Source organism: Pongo pygmaeus, chromosome 18 (assembly GCF_028885625.2).
Source record: "Pongo pygmaeus isolate AG05252 chromosome 18, NHGRI_mPonPyg2-v2.0_pri, whole genome shotgun sequence".
In the NCBI taxonomy this organism is placed as follows: Eukaryota; Metazoa; Chordata; class Mammalia; order Primates; family Hominidae; genus Pongo; species Pongo pygmaeus.
The window spans coordinates 11,532,360-11,556,651 of record NC_072391.2 but is presented as its reverse complement, the minus strand read 5'-3'; the positions used below and the strand labels follow the sequence as shown (position 1 = coordinate 11,556,651).

At 42.8% G+C, this 24,292-nt stretch overlaps 1 protein-coding gene across 3 annotated transcripts in view; it reads left to right on the top strand.

Annotated features, from left to right (window-relative positions):
* Positions 1 to 24,292, top strand: part of GRIN2A (glutamate ionotropic receptor NMDA type subunit 2A) — a 429,030-nt gene that overhangs the window by 374,667 nt on the left and 30,071 nt on the right. For all 3 annotated transcript variants that reach the window (XM_054452862.2, XM_054452861.2, XM_054452863.2), the window contains one exon: positions 9,409 to 9,596. In XM_054452862.2, coding sequence (XP_054308837.1) covers positions 9,409 to 9,596 — 188 coding nt within the window. The remainder of the gene's footprint in view (positions 1 to 9,408; positions 9,597 to 24,292) is intronic.

Genomic DNA, 24,292 nt, shown 5'->3' with positions numbered 1-24,292 from the left:
TCTCTCCCTCCCCTCTCCCTCCCCCTCTCTCTCCCTCTCTCTCTCCTTCCCCTCTCCCTCCCTCCCTCCCTCCCTCTCTCCCTCCCTCTCTCCCTCCCTCCCTCTCTCTCTCCCTCTCTCCCTCCCCCCTCCCTCCCTCTCTCCCTCCCCCCTCCCCCTCCCTCCCTCCCCCCTCCCCCTCCCTCCCTCCCTCTCTCCCTCCCCCCTCCCTCTGTCTCTCCCTCCCTCTCTCCCTTCCCCTCTCCCTCTCTCCCTCCCCTCTCCCTCCCTCTCTCCCTCCCCTCTCTCCCTCCCCTCTCCCTCCCCCCTCCCTCCCCTCTCCCTCCCTCTCTCCCTCCCCCTCCCTCCCCTCTCCCTCCCTCTCTCCCTCCCCCTCCCTCCCCTCTCCCTCCCTCTCTCCCTCCCTCCCTCTCTCTCTCCCTCTCTCCCTCTCTCTCTCCCTCTCTCCCTCCCCCCTCCCTCCCTCTCTCCCTCTCTCCCTCCCCCCCCACTCCCTCCCCCCTCCCTCCCTCCCTCCTCCCCCCTCCTTCTCTCCCTCCTCCCTCCCTCCCCCCTCCCTCTGTCCCTCCCCTCTCCCTCCCCCTCTCTCTCCCCCTCTCCTTCCCCCTCTCCCTCCCTCCCCCCCTTTCTCCCCCTCTTCCTCTCTGTCTCCCTCTCTCTCTCTCTATTAGTCCATTTTCACACTGCTGATAAAGACATGCCCGAGACTGGGTAATTTATAAGGAAAAAGAGGTTTAATGGACTCAGAGTTCCACGTGGCTGGGGAGGCCTCACAATCACGGTGGAAGGTGAAAGGCATGTCTTACATGGTGTCAGGCAAGAGAGAATAAGAACCAAGTAAAAGGGGAAAACTCTTCTAAGACAATCATATCTCATGAGACTTATTCACTACCACAAGAACCGTATGGGGGAAACTGCCCCCATGATTCATTTGTCCCCCACCGGGTCCCTCCCACAACAGGTGGGAATTATGAGAGCTACAATTCAAGATGAGATTTGGGTGGGCACACAGACAAACAATATCACTGTCCTTCTCACTCCTTCCCCATCACCTTCTTCTATCCTCTTTTTCTCTCTTTCTTTCCCCCCTTTTTTCTCTTAGTTTCTTGCAATTAATATATCTCACTTTTTATTCTCTCCCTCTCTGTACCTTACTACTATCTCTTTCTCCTTTTGTTTCTCTTCCTCACTTTCTCTTTCTCATCTTCTTTCTCTCTTTCTGTCTCTGTCTTCCTGTTTTGCTTGGTACCTCCTTCCATCTGGATCTCTTCCTCCTCCCTAGTTCTCTTCCTCTCTTCTATCGTCTCCCCTTCTCTGCTTCTCTCTGCCTCTGTCTTACAAAATCACTCAGGATTTATTCTCAGCTAAAAAAATAAATATTAACCATCCATCTTTTTTGCCCAATTCACAGTGAATATTATTGGTAAAAAATAAACTACACAAAATAAACTGACAAGAGCCGAAAGCACACAGGGTGAAATTTGGTATTGACTAAAAATCCACAGATGACTCAAATCTTCTTAGCTAATTTTGGATCTCTGTACAATTTTGACCCAGGAGAACTGGACTTAGTGGAAATAATAACCACAAAAGAAAACTCAAAATGGCAGAAGTTATAAATTAGTAAAATTTGTTGTGGTCCAAATGCTGATCGATGAAGCAAATATTTATAAAATTTAAACACAAAAGAATTGACCCCAGTAAAAATGTTTCCCAAAAAATTGGAAACAATTTAACTATGCTATGCAAGACATCGATAGAGGAATTAAATTAGCTTAATGGAGTTTGCTTTGAAGAATGCTTCCTTTGTGAAAATTCATCAATGTTGGTAAAGCTCTGACTTTAGAGTTTGTATTCACAAACCCAGAATTAAAATGTGATTCTAGGCCATTTTCCCAAAGCCAGTTTTAGACCATCCTGTGCTGATGGCAGGTAGTCTCTATATAGGTTGAGTGTCTCTTGCCCAAGTAAACAATTTCAAAGGTTGTCATGCCTCAGTGATACCATTTCTGGGGATCATGAATGCCCTTCCCCGATGGGTACCTGGTGGTGATCCACACCTCCACTGCTTCTCTGCATAATGATACCACCACTGCCAGACAATCTCCTAAATCCCACCAGTATCTGCAATTACAAGCAAAACACCTTCACTTCCATTTTAATCCATCCAACAGCCAGCCCTGTAATAAGGTATTATTTCCCATCTTACAGATGAGAATACTGAAGCTCAGAGAGGTCCCATGACCGGGCTTCACTCATGGAGCTGGTGAAGACAAATCTGAATTGTGTTCCCTGTTCCACAGTTGCCCAAACATGCCAACTGACCTCACGTGCTAATGTGTTTCTCTTCCTGGCAAGGGTTTGGTTTGATTTGAAAAAAATACGTTCAGTTATCATCAAAGAGATGTTTTAGTTTAATTTTCAGTAACATACATACACACACACACACACACACACACACACACACACACACACGTGCACATGCTGGTTTCATTAATTCATCAAGACAAGCAGTGTCTTGTTAAAGGCTTCTTGAATGTTAATGAATGAATAATTAACTTTAACTATATAATTAGCCTTTAAATGTGCTGAGACCCCCAGAGAGCATCTGCAAACATGCATAAGAAGATGATGAGCTAAAACCGGAAACTTTTGATTAGGAAATGTCAAGCCGCTTGACAATACAAGTTCCCATCCCTAATGTGTCCATGCCTCTACTGTGGGGTATGGTCCTCCCCAATGTAGGGACAATTAGATTTGCCAACAAACAGTCTTGGCGCTAGGATTGGACTTTCAAGGCCATTGTGCAGGTATAAGAGAGACCCACTGACTAAAGGAATGGGGTCAGATCTACACGCTTGTGAAAGCTGTAGCAGCTCTTGAGAGCTGTCAATAAGGATGGCAGGAAACCACTAGGTTAAAGTAGCACGGGGCACATGTGACATCCGTCCTTACCTTGCTTCTTTGCTAATTTACACAGAGGAGGTCTTATTTCCCCCTCTCATTCTGAATTACTGTCATTTCTAATCATTTGTGCTCCTTGAGGACTGCCGGTGATGGAGAAGGTAATGGCACCCGCACAGCCACTAAGATACCTGGCAGGGGGTGAGCCTGTCATGTAGCCAGCATACCATGGCATTCTTTTGGGCTCCAGCACTGCTCCAGCCCTCATGGTGGGAAGCCAAGGTGTCTTTGGTCTGTCACAGACATTGGAGAAGAGGGATCACTCCTCTCCAACATCTTCTATAGGGAGTGGAGGCAGAAAGGTGGCAGGCACCCCAGTGTGTCAGATGGTGTCTCTGTCCTCATCACAGGCAACATCCCACAGTTCTCAGACCTGACCTCTGAACGTCCTCCTGCCCAGTGGGAGAAACACAACCCTGGTACCTGGGTAGGAACTGAGAATGTGGCACAAAGACAATTTCCTCTTGAAAAAAGGAAGAGAACATGCACCAAGCAGAGAAGAGTAACTGGGTTCCCTTAGCTGTGTGTTCTTAATTGGGCTTTCAGTTGGATGCTCTTGGTTCTAAGGAACCAGCCCCTCATTGGTGTTCTAAGCCAGTGCTGCCAATACCAGGCTGCAGCCTAACACATCACTCTGCATCCAGCAGTCGCAGCTCAACCCCTCCAAATGCCATTGGTCCACATAGGACTAATACTCTGACACTGTCTACTATGGAAATTAAGCACTTGAAATATGGCAGGCTTCCGTTTCAGGTGGCCTTTTTTCTCTTTCTTACCCTCCATCTTCAACAAGAAGCTATGGCCACCTATACCTACATGTCTTCTGATGGACTGGAGTAGACTCTGTTAGGGGCAAGAGTTTTCTATGGAGGTAACTCCAGCCCCTTAGATGATTCTGTGGCTGTTGGGAACGAGACAGATGAAGTGGAACAACCCACCACGACTATTGAAACTCTGGCTGCTCTGGCCCCATTCTTGCCTCTTCTTTCAAAACATTTGGCTTATTTATAGCTAAAACCCCCAATCTGAATTTCCTAAGTAATAGAGCTGCCTCCATTTACTCTACAAGTCTTATGGATAACATGGCTTGGTAACAGTGGTTATGTCAGTGATCTTTGGTGTCAGACTGCATAGGTTCCAATGCCACTTTTGACACGTATGGGCTGGTTGGTGGTACTGAGTCACTTTAATGCTCAATGCCTCAGTTTCTCCATCTGACAATGGGGATAGCAGTAGTATGCCCATCCCTGCACAAGGAGAAGGACCAAAAAATATATAATAATGCATATAAAGTATGGAGAACTGGATTTCTCCTATAGGATCCATAAAATTGGTGAGCCCCTTTGGCATAAAATCTGAATTTGATTGAATGCATTTACGTGTTTTGAGCATTTGTTATGTTCTGAGCATTGCACACATGCTTTACTTATATAATACCACTTTATTCCCAACAGCCCTCTAAGGGCAAATATTGTTGGCTCCATTTTTCTTTCTTTCTTTCTTTTTTTGAGATGGAGTTTTGTTCTTGTTGCCCAGGCCGGAGTGCAATGGTGCAATCTCGGCTCACTGCAACCTGGGCCTCCCGGGTTCAATAGATTCTCCTGCCTCAGCCTCCCGAGGAGCTAGAATTACAGGCATGTGCCACCATGCCCAGCTTTTTTTTTGTTGTAATTTTAGTAGATATGGGGTTTCTCCATGTTGGTTAGGCTGGTCTCAAACTCCTGACCTCAGGTGATCCGCCCACTTCGGCCTCCCAAAGTGCTGGGACTACAGGCACTAGCCACTGTGCCCGGCGAGTTGGCTCTATTTTTCATAGAGAAAACTGAGCCTGAGAAATACAGGTTCTTTGCCCAAAGTCCCTGATGACAAGTCTCAGAGATTTCGGGGATTTTTTTTCCTTTTTAACAACAGGAACAATTATTTTTTCCGATAGAAAACAGATCAAAAGTAGACTTTTTGGGTCAGAGCAAGAAGGGAGACCCAGAGTCCCGCTCCCTAAGCCTTCCCCTTGCTTGCCACGGAACAGCTAGGGCTGTGCCGTCCACTGCAATAGCCCATAGGTACATGGGACCCCGTACATTACAATCTAAATTAATGAAATTAAATGAAATTTACAACTCAGTTGCACTAAACATATTTCAAGTGCTCAATATCCATAGTAAATAGTGTCAGAGCATTTCCAGCATTGCAGAAAGTTCTATTGGACAGTATTGTCCTAGAGGGTTTTATAATATAAAGTCTGGAAATATCACCAATGAGCCCCAGGCTGCCTTAGCCTCTCCGAACCTTGTCTGCTCATAGACAGAATAGAAAAATAATAACAATAATAATATCTTGCTACTGGACAGTTGTGAGGCCTCAGTGGGAGGATGTCTGTAAAATGCTAAGTATTTTATAAAACACTTTGCAGACAATGGCCATCTCTTTTTTTTAAAAGCGATTATTAGTGATTCCATTTGTTATTATTTTAATTCATAGTTTGTTCCTGCATCAGTTTGCTCAGGATAATGGTCTGCAGCTCCATTCATGTCTCTGCAAAGGACATGATGTTGTTCTTTGTTATGGTTGCATAGTATTCCATGGTGTATATGTACCAAATTTTCTTTATCTAGTCTATCACTGGTAGGCATTTAGGTTGATGCCGTGTCTTTGCTATTGTGAATAGTGCTGCAGTGAACATACGTGTGCCTGTGTCTTTATAATAGAATGATTTACATTCCTTTGGGTATATACCCAGTATAGGTCTTTGAGGAATCGCCACACTGCTTTCCACAATGGTTGCACTAATCTACACTCCCACCAAGAGTGTTTGTTTCTTTTTCTTCACAACCTTGCCAGCACCTGTTATTTTTTGACTTTTTTAATAATAGCCCATTCTGACTGGTGTGAGATGGTATCTCAGACAATGACCATCTCTCTGAGAGGAGACTGTGTATGCCCCAGGATATTTTTAAACATGCAGTTTTCTGTAGCCCATTGTGTGTAGGCCCCAGCTCTCTAGAATCTAGAAACCAGTTCCTGTGGCCCTACAGTTTCCTTTCTGTGTTGTAATCACTTCAGTTCTGACGTGGCCCTAAGATGACAGTCAGGCCATGGAGGGCTGGCCCAATTGTGCCCCTCCATGGCCAGACCCCTCTGACAGCATGACCACCAGCCCACCCCAGTCATGCCAATGTGTAATTGCTTTGGTCAGAGTCAACCACATCTTTTGCAGCTGTCCTGCCTCTGACTTTTCAGCATTGTGGTTTTACAAACTTTGTTCCCAAAGAAAACTTCCTTTATTCCTTGTACTCATATGTCTGTTTGTTGCTCAGCTCAAAAAGACCTGTCATGAAATATGGTACTGATTTGCAGATGTCTATGCCTGTCCATAAAATACCAACTTAAACTGCTTCTGGACAACTCTCATGTGGTTGCTAGGTACGTGTTTAGATTTCCAACCCAGCAGCACCTCAGTGCACAGTGGCTTAGCAGGATGGGAGAAGGTTTCACCCCATGAATTCCAACAGAGGGCGTTGATGTTTGAATGTGCCCATGTGTACGTGTGTGTGTGTATGTTTATTTTTTGAGGAATGGAGAGACAAGAGTTGGGTGGTACTTAGAAAGTCTAAATAAAACCAAGGTTGTATATCTCCATGGCAACTTGGATATGGGAAGTATTGACGTTGCAAGTATCTCAGCTTTATCAAGAGACCAACACCTTCCACGGCCCTAAGTCCTTAGGATACATGTGTTATCCAGAGTTTCAATTTCCCTATGGATAGCCACAGAATGTGACTGTTGGCTCACACAATCTTAGAATACTGCAGCTGAACAAGTGTCTCAGCAAGACCACAATGAACACCACCTCTCACAGAAGAGAAACCAGAAATCCAAAAGGAGGAAGTGACTTTCCTGAGGTTGCACCATCATCCTAGCCTAGACTAGAACTCAGGTTCCTTTTACCTACTACTCCAGTGTTCCTGTTACACACCCTACTCCCATTATACACAAGTTACTTTTGACCTTGTATAACTCTCCATCCCATATTTCTGCAGGTCTCACTATTGCTGGCTGTTCCTCTTGACTTGCTGTCATCAAGCCAAGCTCTAGGTTGCTCTAGGTTACGTATGACAGCTCTAGGTTACCATCACTGTTGCCAATCAGTGCCCGGTTCTCTTCTGCTGCTGCTTGATCTGATTCCCTTTAAATACTCTTAGAGCCTAAAACCAAGTCTCTGATAACCCCACCTTGAGATCAAAGCTTCAGAGTGTTTCTGTGGATGAGACAAGTCCTACAGTTTTGCGCCACCTCAAACCACTATAGAAACAAAAAAAAATTAAAATGAAGAACATGGCTGTAAACCTGCCAAATAGTTTTGTTCCCATAAGGAGTCCTTCGGCAGCTGTCTCTGAAAAGATGCAGTGTTTCACATCCTCTCTTTGCCATTTTTATTTTTATTTTTTTGCTTCACTGTTTTATGTTTTCTTGTTAAAGAAAGAAAGGCAATAAAGTTGAGAAAGTGTCATGAAGTTGAGTCATCTCCGATTTAGTTTTCTTACCCATTTTAGAGTTGAGACATTCATCCTTGCATTCCACAGTGATCATTTCAGCCTGGTTAAATAACTTTAACATTTGGAAACAATATCCAGGACTACTGATAGGGATCTAATCATAATTAGCACCTGTAATTTCAGCACTTTGGGAAGCCGAGGTGGGTGGATCACTTGAGGCCAGGAGTTCAAGACCAGCCTGATCAACATGGTGAAACCCTGTCTCTACTAAAAATATAAAAATTAGCCGGGAGTGGTGGCAGCACCTGTAATCCCAGCTGTTTGGGAGGCTGAGGCACGAGAATCACTTGAATCCGGGAGGTGGAGTTTGCAGTGAGCTGAGATCGCACCATCGCACTCCAGTCTGGGCAATGGAGTGAGACTCCATCTGAATAATAATAATAATAATAATATTTAGGCACAGTTGTGCCCTTGGAGAGATTACCTGATGCTTGTTTTCTGGGGTATGCATAGGATTTCTAAGGAAATGATAACATTCCACATTTTGAACTGCATGGTAATTTCAAGGATATATACATATGTAAAAATTCATCATGCATTTTATTGCACATACGTTATACCTCAATAAAAATAAGTATATCAAAAAAGAATTTTAAAGTGCTATGTTTATTGACATGGAAATACATTCACTAGGTATGGAATGAGAGAAGAAAGCAATTTGTGAAATAGTTTTTGTGGCATAATAACATTTTCGGGATTAAAACAAGGGTTGGCAAACTACATCCCATGGACCCATCTGTTTTCCTAAATAACATTTTATCGGAACAGAGCAAAGTTCGTTTGTTTACACATTCTCTATGGTTGCTTTGGCGCTATGTCTTGGTTTCCTAGGGCAGCCATAACAAACGAATGCAACCTGAGTGGCTTAAACAACAGAAATGACTGTCTCGCAGCTCTGGAGGCTAGATGTCCAAGATCAGGGCATCTGCAGGACCACGCTTCCACCGAAGGCTCCAGGGAGGGATCTGTTCCAGACCTCTCTCCTGGCTTCTGGTAGTTCCTTGGCTTGCAGCAGCATAACTCCAGTCTTCATATGGCATCCTCCCTGTGTGCTTGTCTGTGTTCAGATTTCTCCTTTTTATAAGGACACCAGCCACAGTGGATTAGGGGTTCATCCTACTTCTGTATGAATGTTAGGGGTGGACACATTGCAGCCCATAATACCCTACAACAGCAGAGTTTAATAGCTGCAACAGAGACGGTATGGCCCACAAAGCCTCAACTGTTTATTATCTTGTCTTTAAAGAAAAAAGTTTGCCAATCTCCGTGTATGCATGTTTGTGCATACTCACTAAAAAATTTGGAAGGCTGTTCACTAACATGTTAACAAAGGTTGAGTCTAAGTTATAGAATTATAGGTAGTTTTAATTTTAATTGTATTTTTAATACTTTTCTATATTATTTGGATTTTTAAAAATTCTGCAATAATTTCTGTATGATAAATAAGCAGCACACGTATTTCTTTTGGGAGGAAAAAATATTCCTATTTAGTTCCTTTCCCCTTCATACACACTACCACCAAATTCTTCTGCCCCTTAGTGGTTTATTTTGTTCTGATGTGAACCTTTCTAAATAGGCCACTGTTCTCCACCATTGGGAGTGTTAAGGACAAACACTTAGCAGACCGGCAAACTCAACTGTTTACTCACTTGAGTATATGGATCCTTCATGTCTTTATTTAGCTGTCTCTTGTAAGTTGGAGAGAAAAGGTTCTGGCTTCTATCTCCTCATTAAAAATAGATCCTTTTATGACGAGGGGATGGAGAGGCCATGAGTCATCATCACCAGCATGAAGGAAAGTGTGTGATGCTTTCAGGATCAGGCCTCAGGAGCTGGACCCCGAGGTGGTACCCGGCCACCCCTGTGACCCCTTGGTTTCTCGTCATTTCAGGAAGCTGGACGCTTTCATCTACGATGCCGCAGTCTTGAATTACAAGGCCGGGAGGGATGAAGGCTGCAAGCTGGTGACCATCGGGAGTGGGTACATCTTTGCCACCACCGGTTACGGAATTGCCCTTCAGAAAGGCTCTCCTTGGAAGAGGCAGATTGACCTGGCCTTGCTTCAGTTTGTGGGTGATGGTAAGACCCCGGGTGACCCCTTTCTTTAGGGGGACTTGACACCCTCACACTCGCTTTGTTTGCTCCTGGGCTTCCCAGTGGATCTTTGCATGATGAGTTTGCTCCCTAAAAATATTTACTGAGTTCCTGTCACATGAAACCATGGTTCTTTAGGTTGCTTATAATGGAAAGCAATTCTAGATAACTAAATTTAACAAACAAAAGTATTCTAAGGATACAGTCTCTCTCAGGGGATTTAGGAAAGAGTTAAATAGGTTTAGAAAAAGACAGGATCCAGGACAGTCCTGGTGCCTTAAGTGGGAATTCACAGGCCTTCTCTCTAGGGCAGTGGTTCTCAAAGGGTGAAGGGCAATTTTGTCCCCCAGGTGACATTTGGCAATGCCTGGAGACACATTCAGTGATCATGGCTGGGAATCTGCTTGCTGATCTAATGGGTAGAGGCCAGGGCTAGAAGATGCACGAAAACACCTTTCAGGGTCCAGGACAGCCCCTTACATCACAAAACACAAAATTATCCAACCTCACATGTTGGTAGGCTGTGGTTGACAGACCCTGCTGTACAAAATTACATAACTAGGCTGTAATCAGTCTCAATTTCACTCCAGAGAAAGGATTCCTGATGTATTTTGAGGTCAAAGACTCTTCCTAGACTTACCAGGCATGACTCAGGGTGGAGTCATGTTGTACCAACATGGCAACTCATGTTCTTATCCCGTGGAGGAATGAAGGAAAGGCAATCTCTATTACAGTCTAATGAGACTGTGGCATTCATAGAACTATACAGCCACTTGGGCCAGCTGTGTCACCAGAAGCATTTCCTCCTGTCTGCCCTTTCTACTTCATAGCTGGTGATTTCACTATAGTCCGGGATTTCCTGGCATGGCCTCTAGAGGCTGGCCGTGGCTTGGAATGGCAGGTTGGTTTCCTTTTAATTGCTAACACTGAGGAAATAGGAAAAGCAAAGTCAGCTCAGATAGCAGGTTAACACCAAAAATGAGCTCGGTATGAGGAGGATAGAAAGACTCAGGCCAGAGGGCAGAAGCCCCATTCAAATAGTGGAGGCTATATTCAGAGATGGTTACAGAATGTGCTATGCCAGGCTAGAGGTGGGAGAGAAAAATCTAGTTACCACTACAGTGAAATGCAATATCAAAATAGGCAGAGGTTAGCTAGTGCATAGGGCTGGTGTGAATTTGAATGAAGTGCACAATTACTTGTGGCTTCTTATCTTCTTTCTATTCACAGAATTAAATCCTAGATTCTCACAGTGCCATCAAGCATTCTAAATGTGTTTTATATTTAACTCCCAAATAAGAACATGTGAGTCTTTGAATTCTCCATAGGGCATTTGTACCTTCCTCAGATCACTGGCCATGTTCTCTGCTGTGTAATAATGATTTGTGGCTGTGTTGGTCAGCTTTTTGCTGTGAGATCTTAGAGGCGTACAACAGTAAGCATTTATTTTCCTCATGGTAGTGCAGGTTGAGTGGAGAAGCTCTGCCTGGGGTGGGGATAGTGCCTCTGCTTCCTGCCACAAGCCCATGAATCAATGGTGTGGTCTCTGCTCCACACGTGTTTATGCTGTGTCTCAGGCTGAAAAGGTAGCAGCTACCTGGGGAAGCTCTTTTCCTGGCTATGGCAGAAGCACAGAAAGGAACGCCTAGCTGCACGTGCACATTTCAAGCCACTGCTCGGTCACGTTCATGTTTGCTAACATCCTTCTGTCCAAAGCAAGTCAGGTGGCCAAGTTCATGGTCAAGGGATTGCAGGTATACGCCACCTTTCATGAGATAGGTCTTGAAGTTTTATGGCAAAAGTGTGGATGCTGAGAGTACACTGAAGAATCGGGGCCAAATGTTTTGCCTATCACAGGGGTGGATAAACGCCCTTACAGGGGATGAACTACTCAGCAAACAGGAGTCTTATTTCCAGCATTACAACAAAACACTGAACATGACAGGTAAATTGGTCAATAAAGGTTTGAATGAATAAATACGTGTATGGATGAATGGTTGATGTTAAGATGTATTTCATTTGGCAGGAAACTTTTAAATGTGATAGGTATCTGTCAAATAAGTGAGTTCTAACTCTAGCCCCACCCCCCATTGGTGTCACTCTCGAAGCATCTATTATAAAACAGCTAACATATTTAGGGACTTGGGTATGTCAATCATCATACTGGATGCATTACATATGTTCCTCAATGTAATCTTCATAAACTTATGAGGTTAAATGTTGCTTATTCCCACTTTACAGAGGAGGAAATTGAATCTCAGAGGGCAAATCCCTAGGCTAGTAAGTGGCAAAGATTCTGCTTCAGGGACCTTACTCTGGAAGGGGGCCAATTAGGGAAGACTGTTGTTACATTTAATTCTCTAAGATATCTATCAAAGATGAGTAACTAAACTCTTGAGGTGTATAAATCTTTTAGGAAGGAGTAATTTAGTGCACATCTGAACTAAATCTACTGTCCCATTTACAAATACTTCTGTGAAAGAAGTGATCTTTTTTAGCCTCAGTTTATTCATCTGTGAAAGGGTACAGAAATATTTACCTAATAAGGCTGGTGTGAAGATGAAATGGGAGAATACATGTAAAGTGCATAGCTTAGCATATACCCTGTAACATACAAGTGGTTCAATAAATGTTAGCTGTCACCATTGCTGTTACAGAAAAGGGGTCCCAATGCAGACCTCAAGAGAGGGTTCTTGGATCTCATACAAGAAAGAATTCAGGGCAAGTCCATGGAGTAAAGTCAAAGCAAGTTTATTAAGAAAGTTAAGGAAAAGAATGGCTACTCCACAGACAGAGCAGACCCAAGGGCTGGGTTATTTCTTGATGGTATGTTAAACATGGGGTGGATTATTCATGCCTCCCTTTTTTAGACCATATAGGGTAACTTCCTGACGTTGCCATGGCATTTGTAAACTGTCATGGCGCTGGTGGGAGTGTAGCAGTGGGGACAACCAGAGATCCCTCTCATGGCCATCTTGGTTTTGTTGGGTTTTGGCCAGCTTCTTTGCTGCAACCTGTTTTATCTCTCAGCATGGTCTTTATGATCTATATCCTGTGCCCACCTCCTATCTCATCTTGTGACTTAGAATGCCTTAAGCCATTTAGGAATGCAGCCCAGTAGGTCTCAGCCTCATTTTACCCAGCTACTATTTAAGATGGAGTTGTTCTGGTTCACATGCCTCTGACATCATTATTATCATTATCATCATCACCACCACCATCACCATCATGACCAATGCCATCATCCTCATTACCACGATCATCACCACCATCATCATGGCCATCACACCACCCTCCTCCTCCTCTTCATCATTTTCCTTCTCATCATCACCATAGTTGCCCGTGCACAACTCTAGTATCAAACACAACTTCTTTAGTGTTGCACTGGCAATAATATAGTCAAGTTAGTAACACAGAAACAACTTTTGTGGTGCTAAACAGAAAAGGTCTTCTTTGCACCAAATAAAAAATAAACAGTAAAAGCATCCAGATGGGCCAGGGGTTTGTTCATGTACTTACAGAACATCTAGGTTCTCATAGATATTTTCTGTTCTGGCTCATTGCCTTCCTGGTCAGACTATTGGGTTTGGGAAATGTGTCTATTCAGCTTCATCTCTTGAGGCCATCTGGAGGCAAAGACTTGGGAGAGAAAATGCCATTGGTCCACGGGGTGTCTCCAGATGATCTTCCCGGAAAGCCATGACCAATTCTGGATGTCTCTCTAGGAGTAAATACATGAATTAACACAGCTGCATAAATATTTCACTTATCGTATGCAGCTTCAGCAGGATTAATTATGCTCTAAAATTAGAAGTGTAAAGAGCACAGTGCTGAGCAGTACCTAATTATTCATCCTCTAGAATGGAGTGTTTATCTCTTGTTACACAGTAGCTTCAGTGGACGATTATGAGTCAAATGAGTGTCAAAAGTATAAAAAATTTTCCTAATGAGCTGTGTAAATATAACCTTTGAATGGAGTGTTTGGTTATTGAGGGAACCTCTTACATGAAGCCTGCCGTGCATTTCCCTAGGAGAAAGGCTGCTCATCTGCCTGGAAGCATACACAAGATCCTAGCAAGATGTTGCCTTCCTTTTCCCATCTAATTGTCTCTGGTCTTTCTAAAATGATAGAGTGCACCATGGCATCTTTGGCTCTCAGTACTGGAGTAACAATGCTCATGCATATTTTTCAGCATTGCTCAGCATCGATACCCAACATTTACTGAGAAACAGATGTTTTTGTAGGCACTGATGTTCCCAGAAGGGGTTATCATGGTCTTTTTCTTCTTACCCTCAATGAACTTACAGTCCAGTAGGTTGACAAATGTATAAATGCAAGATATCTAATCCTAAAATCGAAACATGTATCTAGTAATTCACATATATAAATTTATATCACACGTGTATATATACACATATGTAGACATAAATACATATATACACACGTGTTATGTATGTGGTATATATTCTTATGTATGTGTATATATATACATACATATATATTCTTAGGTGTGTTGGGTACATAACAGAGTGGTCAAGGAGAACTACGAGACATAACTAGTATCTTTAAGAATAAAAGACAGAATGATTCATAAAGAAAACAAGTGTGGCAAGATTTAGACAAAGAATAGAATGGGCCAGGTTCACAGAAGCCTCAGCCATTTATTCATCCAGCAACCAGCAACTCTTTATTGAGTACCTCAATTCTGCTTGGTCCTTAAAAGGTAATACTTGAGTGAGAACCTGAAGACTGGGTAAGCCTTGGACTTAAAGAATGGCATTTCTGGCTTTGAAGTAAAGGTGAACAGGGGATCCCATAAGTCCCATCTATCTCATGCATTTTGTGATTTTCAAAAAAATGATTCTGGGATTTGAAGAAGCAGAAGAAAGACCATAAAGGTCAAACCCTTCTCATATCTAGGGGCCAGAACAAAAGATACTGAGAAGAACAAGAATGCCTAATTTTATTATTCAGTCACAAGTGATGCTGAGAAAAGGGAAGGAAAAAATTGTTTTGGGTCCTCTCATCTATGGTTCAGCACTATACCAAGCACATCACATATAATATCCTAGTAAGCCTTTATATAATATTCTGGAGTAAATCTTATTATCTCCATTGCACAAAGCAGGAAAATGAGGCTCCAATGGGTCAAGTGAACTGCAGCAGAGCTCATTCAGCTTTACCATGAGCAAGATCACCTGAGGATCTTCCTAAAACAAAGACTCTGTTTCAGTGGGTCTAGGGTGGAGCCTGAGACCCAGCATTTCTAACAAGCTCCCAGGTGATGCTGATGCTACCAGCCAATGGACAACACCCTGTTCAGACTTTTATCGAGGTAACAATTGGCTCTATTTCATCTGAGTCCAATTCTGATCACTTCCTACTAAACCAAGCTGCAAGGAGAAACCTGGTTTGCAGGTGGCCAGGTCAGCTTAGCTATAAGTAAGACTTTTTAGTATTGAGAAGCATTTAATCTTCTTCTTTGTATTTTGCTCAGTTTTAATGGTTGTGGATTTATTTTTAAACTCCAGTAGACATTACTCATCCCTGACATCTAGTCTGAGTTCATTTAACACATAAATGTATATATTTATCATATATCTTAAAAATTATGTATATGGCATATTCAGTTGCACCTATATCATATTTAGGTATATATAATAGATATGTGAAATATTTGAAAGATATGGTACGTATATCTCTCACATTGATATTATATTAGGCTAGGTGCAGTGGCTCATGCCTGTAATCTTAACTCAGGAGCCTGAGGTGGGAGGATTGCTTGAATCCAGGAGTTCAAGATCAACCCAGGCAACATAGCAAAAACCCATCTCTACAAAAAAAAATTTTTTTAATTACTGGGCATGGTGGTACATGCTTGTAGGCCCACCTACTCAGGAGGCTGAGGCAGGAGGATTGCTTGAGCTCAGGAGTTTGAGGCTGCAGTGAGCCATGATCATGTCACTGCACTGCAGCCTAGGTGGCAGAGTGAGACTTTGTCTCCAAAAAAAATTACATTATAGAGTGACCAACTCAACCAATGTTGCCTGGACTCTCCAAGTTTTAAAACTAGTGAGTGACCCTAGTTATATCATATTTGTACATATAATCATATGTTAAATATTTGAAAGATACAGATACACACACACACACACACACACACGCACACAATTTTACTTCATCAGGTTCCCTCTGTTCCTTTTGTACTGCAACTTTTGCCAGCAATAATTTTAAAGACTCATCTAGATTGTTAACAGATTGGAGAGGACCACAAACCCTGCTCTCATGTTAATAGGGAACCTTCCTGCAATGGACTCTAGAGCTTTAATAGCACCATTCAGCATAATGATGCTCACAGGTCTTGGAGTGGGGGAGCCTTGGAAGTCAATGGAGAACTCACTTCCTCCCTCCAAGTGGGTCAGTGTTGGCATCCTGAGTCCTTTTTTTGTTGGCCGCTCTTCCACTGAAGCATACAAGATAGCTTTTGACGGCAGGGGACCCCATGCTGGCAGGCAAAATAGAGAGTGTTTCTGTGGTTACAGAAGTCCTTGTATCTAATTAGAATTCTCATAAATTGCTCTGGGCCACTGGATGGGTTGCTAATATCCTCAACACTGCCCTTGATCAACTTCCCAGCTTAATATCTTTGGGCTGACATCCGAGTCTGGGGTAGAGCTGGACAGTCCCACAGCTCCGGCAGTGATGACCACACATGTGTCCATTCTGAGGACGGCGTATCCCTGAGAGGCCTTCACAGCCAGTCTTCTTAGGGCTGGTTTAGGAATGGTATGACAGTGTGGATTGGGGAAATCCTTGAATGCCCCTTACCCCTGAATATTTTTCCCATTCAACTTTCTACAGCATCCAAAATTTCACCATTTGAAATTTTTTTTTAGATAAGTGTGGATTGCTGCATGCAACACCCTATAAAAATGGAATTCCTCCTTCCCTCTTTTCCTAACCCCATTTCCTGATATGACATCTCATCCATCCTTCAGCCTCTGTGCTCCTCTGTGAAGACTCCCATAAAGACCTCTAAGCTAGATACCCTGCCTGTGAACTCCCATATCTCTATGCTTGTGGCATTTAGCAAAGCAAGAGAAGTGAAATAAGTAAGATGAAGGTTCTGCAGTTTCCTAGTGGTGTGACCTGGGGCAAATTAATTTCTTAGAGTCTCAGTTTTCTCATTTTAAAATCAGAATTCTTTAAGGATTAAATATGAAAATAAACAAAGAAGCTAGCCCATGCCTGGCACACATTAGATGCCATTGTTGGCCTCTCCATGTCCCCTGGGCCACTTGAGTGCACTGCATTATAGATTCCTCAAGGGCATACGCTATCCATGTCCATCTTTGTTGCTGTCCCCTTACTGCAGGACTCAGTGGAGCTTGGCATACAGCAGGTGCATAAACAAAGTTTGTTAAATGAATGAATTAGAAAATACTGCAGATATACTTTTGCAAGTCTTATGTCATCGATTTAATATCTTCTGTAATGAAAGGGACCTTATTTTCAAGTCTTATGTCATCGATTTAATATGTTCTGTAATGAAAGGGCCCTTATTTTCTTTAGAAAGGACACTAGATACCTCTAGAGAGAGAGATGCAAGGAGGTAATCACTGAATCACTGCCAATCTTTTGACAATCTTCCCAGGCATCTTACCTCTGTATTCACTACAAGATAGAGGCAAATTCCTCCATTGTCTTATTCGTATATTATAATAATCAAATATCCCTGTATTAAGCTCTTTAATGCAATATATGCAATATGCGTATGAGGCACATATATGCATATATTTAACATGTGCAATATGAGGCATATAACCAACAGAATTATATATTCCCTGGATTTTACAACTGTAGTGGATCATAAATTGCTACTTAGTCCAGTAATAGGGAAACTGAAACCACAGAGGGGATATGACCTCACCTAAAGATGCACAGCGAGGGAGTGCAGAGTTGGGGCTGAAACCCAGGTTCTCTGCCTCCTAGACAAATTATATATTAAAAACAAAACAAAGGGAACACAAAACCAGTGATGGTCCTTTGTTCTGTTTCTTTGGGAAAGACTTGACCTCTGCAGTAGGAGTAAGGGTCATAGAGGACAGTTGGGGTACCTCCAGGCATATTGGTCAGCAGCCCTATCCAAATCATAAAAGCCTCCGGTGGAATGAGCCTTGCTGCCTCCCAGGAACCCTCCTTCCCTGCAGCACAGTAGAGGCAAGACAGGAGAAACAATGTGGACTCCAAAACACGTGCTTTGTTTATTTCAGGTAAGACTGCATGCTAATGGGGGAACAGTAGGCAAGTTTCATGTCCATAATGTTCTCAGGCACACACCCTTGGTTTATGTCTTTCTTTGACAAACCAGCCCTGTTCACAGCTTCTCCCTTTCTTCCATGCAAACCTCTTCCAAACTCTAGCTCTAATCCCTTCCCCACGGAGGGGCTTGTGAAATAAAGCTGCGTTGCTCCACCCTTGACTTTTGCTGTACTTCACTGATGTGGTTTTGTTCATTGCAATGTTATTAGCATGAACAGAGAATTCTAAAACCCCAACAACCAGGAATGATAATTGCACAGTTTTGACTTAGCCAGGCCCTTTGCCAAACTGGATCGAGCTCCTACTGTGTCCTTTGCTAAACTTGCTGCTGCAGTCCTAAGAATTTAAACACTCAAAAGCATCCTCCTTAATTTATTTATGTGTGTGTATGTGTGTGTGTGTGTGTATGTATGTATGTTTCATATATCTTATCAACCAAGGTTTGTTTTCCAAATTCTCTAACTTCAGACAGGAATTCAGGTGTTCCCACATAATAGTCAGCAACGTAAGTCAGAACTCATGGTTCTTCCATGTCCCCCAGATCTAGGGAGGGTTCTGGAATATGGGATTCATTCTCTTTAATCAAGAACCTGGGAGAGTGTGGCTAGGGACTGTACCTTCAGGGGCCCAGAAATTAGTACCATGAGGCTGAAACCTGTTCTTTAGTCTGCTGGTTTATGATGAAGTGGGTGACCAAGAAAAATAGTATTTCCCTTAGCATTTATCAAAACTTTGAAAATAAAGTTTTATTGAAACCCAATCACATGTAAAGCCTAGTCATTGCAACAGAAACCATAAGGCCTGCAAAGGCCAATATGTTTATTATCTGGCCTTTTACAGAACAAGTTTGATGGCACCTAGTCTAGACTGTCTGGAGACAGACAGATAAGAAGGGCAGAGAAGGCTGGGCGCAGTGGCTCACACCTGCAATCCCAGCACTTTGGAGGCCGAGGCAGGTGGATCACGAGGTCAGGAGTTCGAGACCAGCCTGGCCAATATGGTGAAACCCCTTCTCTACTAAAAAATACAAAAATTAGCCAGGTGTGGTGGTGGATGCCTGTAGTCCCAGCTACTCAGGAGGCTAAGGCAGGAGAATTACTTGAACCCAGGAGGCGGAGTTTGCAGTGAGTCGAGTTCACGCCACTGCACTCCAGCCTGGGCAACAGAATGAGACTCTGTCTCAAAAAAAAAAAAGGCAGAGAAGACTTAAAGTTGGTTGTCCAGTTCTCCTAAGGGAAGGGAGAAGATTAAGATGAGAACAAGAAGAAAGAAAGACAAATAGGGTGGGGAAGGAAAAAGGGATAGAGATATATGAGGGAGAAATTAGAGGGGAAAAAAGGAGAAGAAGAAGGTAATAACAAAGGATAAAGAAGAGAAAAGAAGGCCAGGCATGATGGCTCATGCCTGTAATCCCAGCACTTTGGGAGGCCAAGGCAGGTGAATCACTTGAGGTTAGGAGTTTGAGACCAGCCTGGCCAACATGGCAAAACCCCATCTCTACTAAAAATACAAAAATTAGCCAGGCATGATGGTAGGTACCTGTAATCCCAGCTACTCTGGAGGCTGAGGCAGGAGAATCACTTGAACCCAGGAGATGGAGGTGGCAGTGAGCCGAGATCCACACCTCTGCACTCCAGCCTGGGCAACAGAGCAAGACTCCATCTCAAAAAAAAAAAAAAAAACATAAAACAGAGTCAAAAAGTAAGGAAAGGGGAGAAAAGAAGAGAGAGCAAAAAAGGGAGGAGTAAAGGGAGAGGGAGGCAAAGAAAGAAGGAGTGGGATAGGTAAGAGATGTTTGCTAAGTGATAGTTCAGGCGATGTTTAGCCTGTCCATCCACAGAGCAGGCTGGTTTTATTAAACTGAGAATTAGCCATGTTGCAAATGAAACCGAAGATGTCTCAGAGCCGTCCCTGCTTCTCCTCGGCTCCAGTGTGTTGGTACAAGGCACAGACCACCGGATGACTCACTCCTGCCTCGGAGATGTCTAATGTGTCTTTTGATGGCTTCCCTGCCAGCAATTCTTCCTGACATAGGTCCCTGTGTCCTCAGATGACTCAGCAACACCCATTACAACCAGCAGCCTCAGCCCAATTAAAGAGATAAATGCAAAGTAAAAATAGAGGGGAGAAGAATTGCAGAGCATCTGAAAACCTCGTTTGAGAGGATGAGAGAGTTTTCCATTTCTCCACATGGAAGTAGTTCAACAGCTACCATGATTGTTATAGATATTTATCATAATAAGTAACACTTACAAGAAGGATAACTACATGTCACAAAATCATCTCAGTCCTTGTATGTATTTATCCATGAAGAGAGTCAAACTCTGTAAAATATTCGAAGAGATCTATTCTGAGCCAAATGTGAGGGCCATGACCCAGGACACAGCCCCCCAGGAGGTCCTGAGAACAAGAACATGTGCCCAAGGTGGTCGGGCTACAGCCTGGTTTTACATGTTATAGGGAGACAAAAGACATCAATCAATACCTGTGAGGTATGCATTGGTGCAGTCTGATAGGGCGGGATAACCCGAAGTGGGGTAGGGGGTGGGGCACAAGTAAAAGGTAGAGTCAAAGTCCAAAGATTTTCTGATTTGCAATTGGTTGAAAGAGTTAAATTATTATAGAAACGCCTGGAATCAAGAGACAGGAGTTTCTGGGTTAAGAGAAGGGGTTGTGGAGACTAGGGTTCTTATGTGCACGAAGCCTCAGTGTTTTCTATTCAGACCTCTAAAAGATGCTGGATTCTCAGATAGTCTCTTCAAGATTGGGAGGGCCTAGAATGGGGAAAGATCTTGTTATGTTAATAGAGAATATGTATAAGATGCAATTTTCCCCAACAAGAATGGCTTTGCAGGCCATTTAAAAATACGGCAAAGAAACATATTTGGAGGTAAAATATTTTGACTTCCTTCTTTATCTGTCATGTGATGTTCTGCCAAATTTGGAAACTAAGCCTTGTTATATAGCATGGAATAAAACCCCTCTGACAAGACTTTATTGTCTGTAGGGTGTGACTCTTCAGGCCCTTAGATAGGGCTTTGGGCAAGAGAAGAAAATGGTCGGAGTTTGGTCCTTATGTTAATTTCATGTGCTCCTCACAATGACTAAATGGCATGGAGTTATGATTATTCATTCCTATTTACATATGAGGAAACTGAGTCACAGGTCAGTTAAGTAAGGTGTCCAGGATTATCCAGCTAAGTGGGAGATCTGAGATTGGTACAATTGGTACCTACGCAGGAGAGCGCCAGAATCTTTGCTTTAATCTTTACGTGATGTTACTTCTTTAGCTGCTATAAACCCTCATAGACATCTTGGAAGACAGGTGGTTTTCTCATCTGGAAAGGGGCAAGGCTGTGATTTAAACACAAGTAGGTCACACCCCAGAGTCAGTGCTCCTTCGTCTTTTACTAATGAAACAGCATCATTACCCTGCAGAAGGTACTGGGCAAAATCATTTTGCGACAGAAGTTTAGGGTGGGAGAGAAAGTGACCTACACTTTTTTTCCATTGTTCCATGGTGAAGGAGACTCATCCATGCCTCAGGCCCCAGCACCGTGGGAGCAGGCCCAGCCTAATTTTTCAGATCATTCAACCCTGCCAGTTTGGGGAAAACTAAGGACCCAGAAGCAGGAGATGAGAAGGAATGAAACAAGGACAGAATGTAATTAAGAGAAGTCAGATGTTTGGCCTCGATACAGGCTTGCAAAGCAGCCTCTCCAGGTTCACAAAGACCTGTCTTGGTTGCTGGAATTGCTTGTTCCCCACAGAGCTTCTTGGAGCTGCATAATCTCCAGAATTTCAGAAAGTTATTGTTCCGTGCTAAACGTGTTTTAATCAAATTGAGACTTCAAAGGCAGAAATCACAATTGGGGATGAGCTCAGCTAGTCTGTAAAATACTAACTTTCTAATAAAGTTAGGAAGAACTGGGTGCCATTGACAACCCCCTTCCCATGTATTCACCCATTTGTTCATTCATTCATTCTACCTTCTAGTCATCTATTCAACAAAGAACAACTGAGCAGCTTTTAAACTCCAGGTGGTGGAATATAAAAATGATTAAACACTCCTACTCTATTGCCCTTGCATATGGAGATGCTTTTGACATTTTTGCATCCAATAGAATCACTTGGCAAGCCAACTGAAAATAAAGACACCTAATTTTCACCTCCTGTGGGGCATTTCTACATCCTTTCTGGATGATTCTAATACACATTAAGGGTTTTTTTTAATTGAAACTTATACTTTTTATCTAGTGTTCTAAATTGAATCTCCATGTACATAATTTTATAATATTTTACAACTTTTAAGTGAAAATTCTTAAAGCAGGCATTTGCTCCCTTTACATTATATTTTATATATATATATTTTTTAATTATACTTTAAGCTTTACGGTACACGTGCACAATGTGCAGGTTTGTTACATATGTATACATGTGCTATGTTGGTGTGCTGCGCCCATTAACTTGTCATTTAACATTAGGTATACCTCCTAATGCTACCCCTCCCCACTCCCCCCACCCCACAACAGGCCCTGGTGTGTGATGTTCCCCTTCCTGTGTCCATGTGTTCTCATTGTTCAATTCCCACCTATGAGTGAGAACATGCGGTGTTTGGTTTTTTGTCCTTGTGATAGTTTGCTGAGAATGATGGTTTCCAGCTTCATCCCTGTCCCTACAAAGGATATGAACTCATCATTTTTTATGGCTGCATAGTATTCCATGGTGTATATGTGCCACATTTTCTTAATCCAGTCTATCATTGTTGGACATTTGGGTTGGTTCCAAGTCTTTGCTATTGTGAATAGTGCTGCAATAAACACACGTGTGCATGTGTCTTTATAGCAGCATGATTTATAATCCTTTGGGTATATACCCAGTAATGGGATGGCTGGGTCGAATGGTATTTCTAGTTCTAGATCTCTGAGGAATCGCCACACTGACTTCCACAATGGTTGAACTAGTTTACAGTCCCACCAACAGTGTAAGTGTTCCTATTTCTCCACATCCTCTCCAGCACCTGTTGTTTCCTGACTTTTTAATGATTGCCATTCTAACTGGTGTGAGATGGTATCTCATTGTGGGTTTGACTTGTATTTCTCTGATGGCCAGTGATGATGAGCACTTCTTCATGTGTCTTTTGGCTGCATAAATGTCTTCTTTTGAGAAGTGTCTGTTCATACGCTTCACCCACTTTTTGATAGGTTTGTTTGTTTTTTTCTTATAAATTTGTTTGAGTTCATTGTAGATTCTGGATATTAGCCCTTTGTCAGATGAGTAGATTGCAAAAATTTTCTCCCATTTTGTAGGTTGCCTGTTCACTCTGATGGTAGTTTGTTTTGCTGTGCAGAAGCTCTTGAGTTTAATTAGATCCCATTTGTCAATTTTGGCTTTTGTTGCCATTGCTTTTGGCATTTTAGACATGAAGTCCTTGCCCATGCCTATGTCCTGAATGGTATTGCCTAGGTTTTCTTCTAGGGTTTTTATGGTTTTAGGTTTTTTTTGTTGTTGTTGTTGTTGTTGTTGTTAGAGTTTTGCTCTTGTAGCCCAGGCTGGAAAGCAGTGGTGAGATCTCGGCTTACTGCAACCTCCGCTTCCTGAGTTCAAGCAATTCTCCTGCCTTAGCCTCCCGAGTAGCTGGGATTACAGGCACCCACCACCACGCCCGGCTAATTTTTGTATTTGTAGTAGAGACCGGGTTTCACCATGTTAGCCAGGCTGGTCTTGAACTCCTGACCTCAGGTGATCCACCCACCTCGGCTTCCCAAAGTGCTGGGATTACAGCTGTGAGCCACCACGCCCAGCCATATAATTCTTTTTTAAAAACTTTTTTTGGAAGTTCATGGGTACATGTGTGGGTTTGCTATATAGGTAAACTTGTGTCATGGGGGTTTGTTGTACAGATTATCTCATCACCCAGGTATTAAGCCCAGTACCCATTATTTGTTTTTCCTGATCCTCTCCCTCCTCCTATCCTCCACCCTCCATTAGGCCCCAGTGCACGTTGCTCCCTTCTATATGTCCATGTGTTCTCATCCTTTAGCTCCCACTTGAAAGTGAGAACATGGGGTATTTGGTTTTCTGTTCCTTTGTTAGTTTACTGAGAATAATGGTCTTCAGCTCCATCCATAAGGTTTAAGAATCACTCTTTAAAGTAACAATATTTACCATTTAGAAACATTTTATCCTCTGATTGGCAGATGTTGAGTACAAATATCAGTTGCCATCCAGTCACTCAGTTGGGTTCCATGATATTGAATCTTTGCGCTGTGTTTTATTCATTCTCTTTCTCTCAGGGCTTCTAATTGGGTTTACACAGAGCCCTTGGTGATTGTGAAAACTAGAGGCATAAATGGTT